Consider the following 12,036-nt stretch of genomic DNA (forward strand, 5'->3'; position numbering starts at 1 on the left):
ACCCAGGGGGCTCCGGGGGCTCCCCGATTTGCCATCTCTGGTCTGCCAGTGTTGGGGAGCAGGGATACACTCCCCTGGGATGAGACCCCTGCCTCACTGGGCTCAGCTGGACAAGACTGCATTTGGGATGGGGCAGCTCCCAGATCTGTGTCCTCACTGGCCTGAGCACCCTGAAACTGGAGGGTCACAGGCAGAGGGGGCAGTCCTGGACACCCCCAGAGCCAAGGTATGGTCAGGGGCTGTGGATTCGGGGCACTGAGTGGGATGAGATGGGGCAGGATGGCGTGGATGGGTTGTGGTGGGATAGGATGAGACATGATGGGACAGGGTAGGATGGGATGGGGTGGGGTGGAGTTGAATGGATCAGTCCAGCACTGCTCCACCAGGGCTCAGCAGGGTCAGGCCCAGTGCCCTGGTGGCCACATGTTCCAGCTCTGCCCTGGGTCTGGAATCCATTTGCCTCGCTGGCCGTGGTGTTTTCCCAGCAGGGCTGGAGCGTTCCCGCGGGGCCAGGGGCAGCCCTGGCCCCTGCCCCATCTGCTCCCTGTTTATTTTCTTACACTTAAGTATCACCTCCAAGATAAACACTCCCTGGTGTGGGGGGCAGGGGCATTTCCCTGGCAGCAGAGGCAGAGCCCAGCCCTCAGAGTGCCCAGCACCCTGACCCCATGATGCCCAGCAAGCAGGAGAAGCCTGGCTGGATGGAGTCAGGGCTGCATCCCCGTGCTCAGGCCATGTCCCCTCCAGGCTCTGTGTCCCATGCAGGGTCCCGTGAATGCCTGAGCCACTGCCTGGTGCTGCTCTCTGCCCGGGGGTTGGTTAGTTGGCTGGGTCAGCTGTGGTGCCAAACCACACCATGTCCTGGCAGAAGGTTTGTGATGCCTCAGCTGCACCTCACACTGCCCAGCTGAGTCAGGGCCCAGGCCACAGTGCTGGGGGAGCTGGGGGGGCCCAGGCACAAGGACTCATGGCCTGTACCAGATGCCTGCCAGACAGCACAGGAAAACCTGGCTGCTGCCACACGTCCTCCTGCCCCACAGCCACAGCCTGTACAGGCAGCTGCACAGGCAGGGAGGCGGCAGCATTCCCTGCTTCCCATGGCTCCTGCTGCTCTCCCAGCCAGGCATGACAGCTCCTGTCCATCCATCCTTCTGTCTGCAGCATCTGGTCACACGTACATACGTCTGTGCCAGCACGGAGGCGTCACTGCAGCAGGAGGTGGTGGCATTTGGGGTTTATGTGGCACCCACAGGCACACAGCCATGTGCAACTGCACAAACACGTGCACACAGCCCCATACTCACACATATCCCTGTGCACACGTCCATGCATGCGGGGATGCACAGATGTGTGCAGCTGCACACCCCCACACACACTCATGGGCACACACTCGTGCTGTCCCCACCCCACACTGAGCCATCTCCTGTCTGCTGCTCCTTCCCTGCCTGTGCCCTGCTATGTTCCACAGGCCACCAGCACCCCACACATGGCCGTGCCCCTCAGAAAAGCCCTGGGGCAGTTTGGCTGGGTGTGGGGACTGGGTGACCCCCCCAGCCTGTCCCTGCCAGCTGGTGGCCATGTGTGGGACGTGCAGCTGAGTACACAGCCCCTGCCATCCGTCTTAGCACCTGTCAGGGCCAGGGGCTGCCGTGGCCCCCCAGCCATGGCTCAGCAAGGCTCTGGGGTGAGAGGGGGGCAGAGTGGGGGTACAGCCACCTGCCTGAGCCCTGCCTGCCATGCCAAGCTGGCCCATCCTCAGCTTTGCCCCTAGCACTGCTGCACGTCCCCTTCTGTGGGGTTCTGCACTTGGGCAGCTGCTACAGGAGAAGGTTGGGGTCCCTCATGGAGACTGATGCATGGTGGAGCTGCCACTGCAGCCACAGTGCAGACCTCTGCCCATCCTCATCCCCAGGAGGTCCCTGCCCTCTTGCTCAGCCCTGCACGTGCCCAGCCCCTGGTGTGGCCCTGCATGTCCCCTGCTCCAGTGGGACCCCTGGCCCTTGGTGCAGCCCCAGAAGTCCCCAGCCCCAGCCAGACCACCAGCCCCCAGGCCCTCTCTCTGCCCCCCACTGCGTGATTTACAGGCTCTGCACAGGCAGACAAATGGTGAAGGAAAACAGGGCAGGGGGTCCCGCCAGCCAGGGCTGCCTGTGCCCTGCGGGGGGCAGAGGGGCCGTTTGCTCACAGCCAGCAGGGTGGGAGGCAGTGAAGTGGCTCCTGTGCCAGCCAGCACAGCTGCCTCTGTCATGGCCCAGCAGCCACAAGCCCTGGAAGCAGTAGGAGAGCCCATGGAGGGACCCAGACCCCAGGAGCCATACCCCAAGCTGCAGTCCTGCAATCTGCTTTTGCCCAGGGAACACCGAGGAACATGATGCCACCCCATCCTGTGGCCCCCAGGGCACCCCACTGGGGTGTTTGTGATATCCCATGGCCACTCTCTCAGCCCTGGCAAGCCTCCAAGATTTTCCCCAGCATCCCTCTCTGGCTGTGGAGCTGCTGGACAGTGGGGGCTGCAGCTGGCACTGCCAAGTCTCCCAGCCACATCCCCAGCAGCCCTGGGCCATCTGCCCGGAGCCAGGTCCTGCCCTCCACGTGTTTTTGCCGCTTGACCTTCATCGCGCCTGGAGTACCGCAGAGGAGGAGGAAGGGGAGGAAGGCGGGCAGGAAGCCTCCTGCCTGCTCGGTTCAGCTGGCTGTGCCCCTGCCTGCTCCTGGGAGGGCTGGGCTCAGGGCTGGGGGGCTGAGGGCAGAGTGGGACCCGCACAGACCCTTCTGGTGAGGAGGAGCAGGGCCATTGTCTGTGGTACTGAGTGCCAAGGAAGGACAAGGAGCGATAGTGAGGCTGGGGGCACCCCCAGCCCTTCCCAGGACACCGGTGATTCCCGCTGCTGCCAGCTCATCGCTCCCCTCTCAGGAAAAGACTCCGTGTTTCCACTGCCGGCACACACCTTCCTCCTGAGCGGGAGGAAATGCTCCTGGCAGCGCTGCCGGCAGTGCTGCCCCTGCCTCTCCGTGTGTCCCTGTCACCTCCCAGGCACGGAACAGAGGAGCAAGGAGTGCATCTCTGCGGGGCTGCCTGCCCTTGCTGCTCCCTGACTGCTCCGGGCATCCTCCTGGGCACAGCCCCTGTCCCAGGGGGCATGGCAGGGTGTGGGCAGCAGCATGTCCCCCTCTGGCATTCCTCTGATAAACACCCTGGCACTGCACCAGTGCCACCCTGTCCTGAATGCCTTCCCCATCCCAGCACCTGTGCCCCAGGTTCTTCTCATGCCACCCTGTGTGGGACCCAGGGCTGGCAAGGGACATCCAGGCAGGGGCTGGGGACACGCTGCCTGTGTATGACATTGCTCTGCAGGTGCCAGAGGCCACGGCACAGGGAGCACTTGTCGGACAGTGCCCCGGGCACTGCCGCGGCTCAGTTACACCGCGGGCATGACCCGGGGTCAAGTGCCCGCAGCCAGGCCAGCGTGCCGGAGCGGGGCCAGGCCAGTGGCCAGAGCCAGGGCTGGGGTGAGGACGCTGGCCGCTGGCCGCTGGCCGGAGCTCGGGGGGCCGGCTGGGGGTGGGCTCCGGAGCCAGCCCCTCCCCGGCCGTATAAATCCCGATTCCCCCTGCAGACAGCCGTCCCAGCCCTGCTCAGCCGCGGCGGAGCAGCCCCGGGAAGGCGCCCGGAGCCGCCGTCGCAGCTGTGCCGGCGGGGGAAGGCTCCCCGCAGCCCGGGGGGTGCCCCCAGCGGGGCCGGGGGTGCGGGCGGGCGCCCCAACATGGCCTTCACCATGCTGCGCCCCGTGGCCGCCCGCGTGCTCTACCCCGACCTCAGCATGCTCTCGGAGGACGAGGAGAACCGCAGCGAGAGCGACACGTCGGACCAGTCGTTCGGCTGCTGCGAGGGCGCCGAGGCTCGCCGCAAGCTGCCGCGGAAGCCGGGCCCCATGGTGATGGTGAAGCAGAGGCAGGCGGCGAACGCGCGGGAGCGGGACCGGACCCAGAGCGTCAACACGGCCTTCACCGCCCTGCGGACCCTCATCCCCACCGAGCCCGTGGATCGCAAGCTGTCCAAGATCGAGACGCTCCGCCTGGCCTCCAGCTACATCTCCCACCTGGCCAACGTGCTGCTGCTGGGCGAGGGCTGCGAGGACGGGCAGCCCTGTTTCAGTGCCATCTATGGCGCCAAGGGCGACCTGGACAGCAAACAGCCCCGCAGCATCTGCACCTTCTGCCTCAGCAACCAGCGGAAAGGGGTGAGCGGGGCTCCGGGATGGGTTAGGGTCCCTTGCTGGGCTGAGCGGGGCAAGAGGCTCAGCATGTGCCCAGGGAATGGGGGGCAGCAGACCCTGCCTGGCCTGAGCGGGGCAGGAGACTTGGCATGGCTCAGTGAGAACCACAGCTTCTGGCTCCAGCTCCCACTGGAGGTTTTGGCTGCTCCTGGCCAAATCCTGCTTGTAGCCACACGCCTACAGCTCCTGCTCACGTCAGAGGGCTGGGCTGCTCCCCCACGTCCATCCGGGCTGGGAGGTCTCAGGGGTTAAACAATCACCCCGGAGCTGGCGGCACTGGTTGTCCCAGGGGGGCTTGAGTTCGCTGGCTGACCTCTTCTCCATCCTCATCCCCATCCCCATCTCCATACCCAGCCCTGCCAGCCCACCAGCACTGCAGCAGGGCTGCTCCAGCAGCTCCCTGATGTGATGAGGACGGGAAGAGCCCAGCAGACACCCCCGAGGGAACCCAGAGTTCCCCATCCAGTGTTCCCATGCAGGGTCTGCTGGCACCACTGGCACAGCTCCCACATGGCTGAGCTGGGCCATGGCAAAGCACCCCTGTCCTGCTCACCCAGCTGATTCCCCCCAGCACCCCGTGGCTCAAGGGACACCTTTGCTGTGGTGAGCCCACGCTGCTGCCCGTGCCAGGGTGTGCTTGACCCAGGAACATCTGTGCAGGATTGGGGTGCCGGGTGAGGGGCTGGAAGCTGCCCAACCTCTTGGACATCCCTTGGCAGGGCTGTGAGCAGGGGTTGCTGTACTTGCTGCTGTCCCCTGTCCCATGTGTGCCCCCAAGCAGTACAGCCATGGGTCACACTCCAGCCCTCAGAGCTTTTTCACATTTTGCTGCTCCATTTTTAATTGCTCCCCTGCTCCTGCTGCCCCCTCAGCGGCCTCTCCAGCCCTCCTGGGGTCCTGCAGCCCTGGTCCCTGGCAGAGCTGGGATCCCCTGAGCTGCTTCCTGGGGCGGGATCCAGGGGTCTGGCACAGTGCTGGATCCCCAGGGGACCCTGTGGAGGCACTGGGGCTGGGAAGCTCCTGCTGGAGGGCAATGGGGGAGCTGAGTTGGGATCTGACTCTGCATCCCAGCCCTGAGATTGGGAAGGGGCTGTACAGGCCTGGAAATGGGCAGGGCTGGAAATGGGTTGTGCTGTGCTGGAAATGGCCTGGAAATGGGCTGTACTGGACCATGCTTGGCTGTGCAAGGCTGGAAATAGGCTGGGTTGGAACTGGGCTCTGTTGGGCTCTGCTGATCCATGCTGAGTTATACTGGAATGTTCTGGGCTAAATCTGGACCATGCTGGTCTGTGCTGGATCATACTGGGCAGTACTGGGCTGATGTTTTCATAAACTGCAAGGTAGAGCTGAATCTCCCCATCCCAGTTTGGACTCTGTCTGTCAGGGCTGTGGATCTGTCTAGGGCTGTGTGTCTGTCCTGGGGTGCTACTGGCTCTTGCCACAGGTCTGAGCCCTGCGGTGCTGAGCGGCCATGGGGGCTGTGTCCTGCAGGGTGACAAGGCCAAGGGGGACCCACCTTGAAGGGCTCCACCACAGCACCCACCTCAGCCACACACTCCACCACTTGTCAGGCGTAGCCCCATCTGTCTGTCTGTCCACTCCAGGCAGCACAGAGCCACCCCAGGACTGAGCCATCTCACAGTGGGTCCCCATGGAGGGGTCGGTGTGGTGGGCAGCGGGCAGGAGCGGGGCGCCCACACCCAGACACCCCACAGTACCTGCAGCTCTCCCTCCTCCTCTCTCCGCAGGGCAGTCGGAGGGACCTCGGGGGCAACTGCCTGAAGGTGCGAGGGGTGACGCCCCTGCGAGTGTCGCGGAGATGAGCCGGGCTCCGGCAGCGCCCACCTGACACAGCGGCGGAGGCAGACGGAGCCCGCGCACGCCAGCCCAGAGACCGCAGCGGGGAGGGAGGGAGCTGCTCACCTGAGGTGGCAGCGGCCGAGCCCAGGCTGGCCCCACACCGACACTGGCCCTGGAGCCGCCAGGGGGGCGGGAGGACGCGCCCGTGGCCGAGGCTGCCCACGCGGGGCAGGCCCGGGGAGGGGTCCCCGCGCCCCGGGGCTGGACTGGAAGGGGCCGGTGTGCGGCCGGCGTCGAGGCGCTCCGGGGGGACAGTGGCCCTGGGGGTGCTGGTTGTGCACGTGCAGCCGCTTGGAAAATAAAGCCTTATTTTTCTGATGGGCCAGTGCCTGCCTGTCACCCCCGTGTGGGGTGAGGTGGGGTCCCCAAGATGGCTCTGGAGCCCCAGCCCTGCACTGCTGCTCTGTGCTGCTGGAACCAGTGTGATCATCTCAGCCCTACCCACATGGGTAAGACCCCTGGGTGAGCTGTCCCTGTGTCCCCAGGCCCTGATGACAGCTTTAGCCCCACAAAGGCTGCAGAAGTCCCAAGGGGGTCAGTGCCATGCCATGGGATGGGGATGGCAGTGCCAGCCCCGTGCTGCAGCCATGAGTGCCCAAGTGGTGGGTCAGGGTTGGTGTAACTGCTTTGGTGCCCTGCCCTCCACCTGGTACATCATGACTGGCACGATGTCACTGCCACCATCACCGCTGCTGCCACCAGCACAATGACTGTCCCCACTGTGATTGCCACTGCCACCACGATGACCATGCAGAGCCTTGTACAGTGGGGCTGCAGGCAGCAGCAGCTTCTGCACGGGGTCAGATGGGGACATGGGGGGTTCCCAGGCCAGATCCCCACATGGGATTCTGTTTGAGGGGCTGGACTGGCTGGCCAGTGCAGATAGCTGAGCCTGGGAATGGTGCAGTGCTGGGGCTGGCGGCTCCCAGGGGCCGCCGTGTCCCACGGAGCAGAGGCAGCTGTGGATGGGGCAGCTGGGGGCTCCCCCAAGGGCTGCAGAACTGGAGCTGCCCTGTCTCCCTAGGTCCTGGAGCCAGCATGGAGCAGGGGGAGCACGCTGGGGGTCCCACTGGAGCCTGCCCCAGGCAGGGGCTCTGTTGAGAGCCCACAGCACCTCTTGGCCCCCGGCTCACCGAGGTGAGCCTGCCCCAGGCTCCCTCCCCCGGGTTTGATTTATGGAGCTGACAGTGCAGTGCAGCTGTGAGAGCTGGTCCCAAGCAGGGACCGGGGTGGGTGGGAGAGGTTTGTTCTCAGCGTGGCTAATGTGTCCCAGACCCCAATAAACAGCCGTGAGATTCTCCAAACAGCCCGGGACACAGAGACCCTGCCCCCGGGTTTATCGGGGGGCAGGGGCCGTGGGGGATGCTGTGCTCTGCAAACAACCCGACCCGCACATAAAAGGGACTGTGCTCATGAAGTAGCAGCTCTGGAGCCCCCAGGGGGTCAGCAAGGGCTGGTGGTCCCAGTGCTGGGGGCACAGCAGGTCCCAGCAATGAGCGTAGAGGTCCCAGTATGTCCCAGGGCTGAGCACCAGTGTTCCAGGATGTCCCAGTGCCAGCAATTGGAGCCTCAGCGAGCTCCAATATGAAGACCATGAGCCCCAGTGAATCCCTGCACAGGAGCTGTGCATCCAGTAGGTCCCAGTGCCAGAGACTGGGGCCCTAGAAAGCTCCAGTATAAAGGCAATGCATCCCAGTACATCCCAGTGCCGAGGCTGCAGGATCCAGCATGTCCCAGTGCTAGGGCCATGGATGTCACCACACCCCAGTGCCAAGGATGGCACAGTGACCCCAGGACAAGCTTCAGTGTAACAGCCCTGGGTCCTAGCATGTGCTGGTCCAGAAGTTGGGCACCCAAACACATCCAGTGCTGGGGCTGTGGATTCCAGCACATCCCACTGATAGCTGAGGCTATGGATCCCAGCATGTCCCAGCACTGGGGCCACTGCTCCCAGCGTGTCCCAGTGACAAGCCTGTGGGTCCCAGTACATTCCAGCCCCTCCCAGCACCACGAGAGGGGAAGCAGTGACTCAGAGTTGCCGGGCCGATGGGAGCCGGGTGCCCCTTTGCCCCGTGAGGGGTGAGTGCTGTGGCCACCGCCGGCTCCCCAGCAGCCCCGGCCGAGCCCAGCCACGCTCCCCTCCCATCCTCTCCCCTTCCTGCGTGCAGACACCCTTGGAAAGGCTCTTGGCTGCTTTCTCTGAGACAGGAAGGTGTCCCCGAGTCTCAGGAAGGAAAAACACTCAGTGCTGAACCCACAAAGACCGTCTCTGAGGGGCCAGGGCTGGAGAGGCTCCAGGCCTGACATCACCTGGGAACTGGAACCAGAACCGCAGCTGCACTCCGCGCCTGGTATTTTTATTTTTTTTTAACTTGTGTTTTTAAACTTTCTTTTTATAGATTTTTATTTTATTATTTTTTTCCCCTTTCCCTTCTCCACTCCCCTCCCAAATATTTCAGCCTCCCCGCAGGCTGGCCAGCCAGGCTGGAATGCAGCAGGGCTGCACCCGCGGGTGCCGGGAGCTGCCTTGTGGTGGGACGGATGAGGCTGGGTCTGGTCTGACAGGAGCTGTGGGCAGGGGTCAGCCTGGGGCTCACCCCCAGTGACAGGGGCCAGGACCTGAGAGCCCCTGGTGCTGCTGTGCTGCTGGGAAGGGATCCATGGCCAAGCAGGGACACAGGAGGGTCAGTCTGGCCATGGGGTGTGGGAAGACAGAGGGCACAGGCGTCAGGCAGAGCCTGCAGTCCGTGGGCAGTGCTGCTAACCCTGACCCACCGCCCCCAGAATGGGGCTGGGGAGTCAAACCATGTCTGAATCTGAGTCAGCGGAGCAAGAGGAGCCAGACAGGGATAGAGGACACAAAGACACATTTTGGGGCCAGGATTCAGCCCCACTCATTCCTTGTCCTTTGGCAACACCTTTGGGTGCTGCCTGACCCTCCCTGGGTTTTCCCCAGAGTGGAGGCTCATGATAAAGCCCCCAGTGTTTCCTGGAGCAAAGCTCAGTTGCTTGTTGCTTGGGGAATCCTCCCTGTGACAGTGACAGCCATCAACTGAGTGTCACAGGTCACTCTGAGCCCTGTCAGACCTGGGGGCGAAGGACTGAGAAGGGACTCCCAAGGTCCAGATGGCACTGAGTGAGGACAGGGTGACACATCTCTGCTGCCCAGGGCAGGGTGGAGAGAAGGATCATGGAGGGATGGGGTGGGATGGGATGGGATGGGATGGGATGGGATGGGATGGGATGGGATGGGATGGGATGGGATGGGATGGGATGGGATGGGACGACCAAGGAACAGCACGATGATCCTCCAGGTGGGGGTGCTGGGCAGTCCCAGCTTCCCTGTGCCAGCAGACACAGACTGTACTGACCCTCCAGCATCCTGCAAGAATCCCTGGGAAGAAAATGGGCAAAGGGTTTGCCTGAGACCCCCAAGACACCTGCCAGGTCCTCCCCACCACAAGGGATGCACAGCAAGAATGCCCCAAGGTCTCACACATCCCAGGGGTGCAGTGGGCACTGCTGCAGGGCTGCCACCACCCCGCCACGTCCCCCCCATGCACAGGAGCCCTCGGAGCTGCTCTCCCTGCTGGGACCTCGTGCCAGGTGGGCTCCCTGGGGACACGGGCCCCGCAGCAGGGACAGGGTGTGAGGCCGTGGCGCGGGGTGAACGCCAGGTTAATCTCCCGCTGGAGCTTCCCTCTGCAAACAATAAGACAATGCCCGGCCGGGGCCGCCTGCGTAACCAGCGGCGCGGAGGGGAAGTTGTAATATTTGGATTTAGCCCTCAGTAAATTAAGGAAGAAAAAGGAAAAAACGCTGGGGGTAATCAGAGCAGGGCTGGCCCTGTGCCCTGCCCCATGGCCAGCGGCCCTGGGGGCTCAGCTCAGCCCGTGGGCAGCAGGTGAGCAGGGCCAGAGGCTCTGAGTCAGTAAGGCCAGGCATGGATGGGAGAGGCACACGTCCCTGAAGGGCAGGCTGAGGACAGGCATGTCCCCACCATGGGGACAGCAGCCTGGAGGGTCAAGGCTTGGATACCCAGCAGGGCTGTGGGCAAACATCTCCAGCCACATCAGAAAAAAGGGATCTGGGCCAGGAGGTTATTTTAATCCAAACCTCTTCATGGGAAATAAAATCCTATTTCTGCAGCTGGGGTGGCTGGGCAGAAGAGGGCCCGGGGGGGTCATCACCTTCAGCTGGCAGTGGGTGGCAGTGGATGACAAGGGAGGGGCTGTCCCAGGATGTCTCCATTGCACAGCCCCTTTCCCAGCACAAGCCCTGCAGTGGTGCTGCCTCCCTGGGATCCCACGGCAGGGCCCACACTCAGTCAAACAGGCACCGTGGCTGGACATGGGGCTCCGAGAGGGGCTGGGAAAAGGTCTCACTGCAGGGAATGACTGCACATGCTCAGGTCAGGAACAGTGCTGCAGGGACAGCCTTGAACCCTCCAAAATGTGGCCATCCCATACACCAACATCCCCACTCCCCCAGGGCTGCTCCTGTCTGCCCTGGCCCCAATGGGGTGAACAGGACAGGGACACCCCAGGGAGCCAGTTTGGGGGAACAGGGCTTGACCCCAGAGAGCTGGTGTGGGGGGAACAGGGCTTGACCCCATGGTGCTGGTTTGGGGGTGAACAGGGCTGGACACAAGGGAGCCGGCTTGGGTGGGTCAGGGCTTGACCCCACACTGCAGGATTGAGCTGGGGTCTTGGGAGGGCTCCATCCCCCCCATGCCCTGGGGAGACCCTTCCCCTGCTTGGTGCCCCAGAGCGGTGTGGGGCTGGCAGGAGGCTGGGGCAGCTGGGGCAGAGGTGACCAGCAGGCAGCAGCGGCTCGGGAAGGCCTTCGGCACCGTGCCTCGCGCCGGGAGCCCATTTCCCCACAACAGGGGCCCTTATCAGCGGCAAATCCTCCGAGTGCTCCCAGGGGGGACCTCCAGCCCTTCCCCTCCACCTACCCCACCGTTCTCCCGCTCCGGCCCACGTCAATGCCGCCGCGAAGGTGTCGGAACAATCGCCTGACAAAGAGCTATTTTTAGGGGCCGGGGCTCGGAGCGAGGATACGGCCCGGCCGCTGACAATGGGGGGAAGGGGGCCGGGCTTCCCCCGTGACCACTCGGCAGCAGAAGGACCTGTAAGATTTCCTCGATGACCCAGGCCCGTACAATACAAGGAAAGCGCGAGAGGGAGATACCCCCGCCAGGACGAGCTGCTCCTTTACCTAATGGGAGTGACCCGGGGTGAGGGGCCGCGAGCCTTGGGCCAGCGGCCTCCCCTGGGGGAGACTCCCACACCGGGAGGGAAGTGGGGTGAAGCTTGGCCGTGCTCGGCTTTCCCTGAGGTCGAGGTGAGGGGGGGCCTGGCTGGCTCCCTTCTGCTGAAGGGCATGGGGAGATCTGGGGGGGTCAAAGGGGTGCAGACATAGCTCAGCACAACCCCTTCCCCTCCAGGCTGGCTGGACATGGTGGGAGGACGGTGACCAGCCCGGAGCTGCATGTCCCCATGGTCTTAGTGTGCCATGAGCCCAGGCTCCTGCTCATCCTCAGGCTGAACCTGGATGCTTTTCCTCCCACCTCGGGGTCTCCTCCAGCTCAGCCTGTGCCAGATGGCTCGGTGGACCATTCTCTTGCACTTTGGGGAAAAAGTGATGTCCTGAGCTGCACGGCAAGAAATTGGGCTAAAAAGGTGAAAGGCAGGGAGAGAAGGTCACAGGGCGCTGGACTAGGTCAAGGCTTGGCCTGGTTGCTGGCCCGGCTGCGGGCTCAGCAGAGGGATGAGCCCCTTCCATGAACAGCGCCCGAGACCCCGCAGGCCGGCGGGACCCCAGCGCTCTGCGGCGGCCGCGGGGTCTGGGAGGGCCGGGGCCGGGCCGGTGGAAGGGCTGGGAAAGGGCTGATAGA

The 12,036-nt window shown here is 63.9% G+C and overlaps 1 protein-coding gene across 1 annotated transcript; it reads left to right on the forward strand.

The window, feature by feature from the left end:
* Window positions 1-3,640: 3,640 nt before the first annotated feature.
* TCF15 (transcription factor 15) lies at window positions 3,641-6,455 on the forward strand. Its single transcript, XM_059480874.1, has 2 exons — window positions 3,641-4,241; window positions 6,026-6,455. The coding sequence occupies exons 1-2, from the start codon at window positions 3,765-3,767 to the stop codon at window positions 6,098-6,100; spliced, it is 552 nt and encodes a 183-aa protein (XP_059336857.1). The 5' UTR covers window positions 3,641-3,764; the 3' UTR covers window positions 6,101-6,455.
* Window positions 6,456-12,036: the final 5,581 nt, after the last annotated feature.

The sequence above is a fragment of the Ammospiza nelsoni genome, chromosome 12 (genome assembly GCF_027579445.1).
Source record: "Ammospiza nelsoni isolate bAmmNel1 chromosome 12, bAmmNel1.pri, whole genome shotgun sequence".
Classification (NCBI taxonomy): domain Eukaryota; kingdom Metazoa; phylum Chordata; class Aves; order Passeriformes; family Passerellidae; genus Ammospiza; species Ammospiza nelsoni.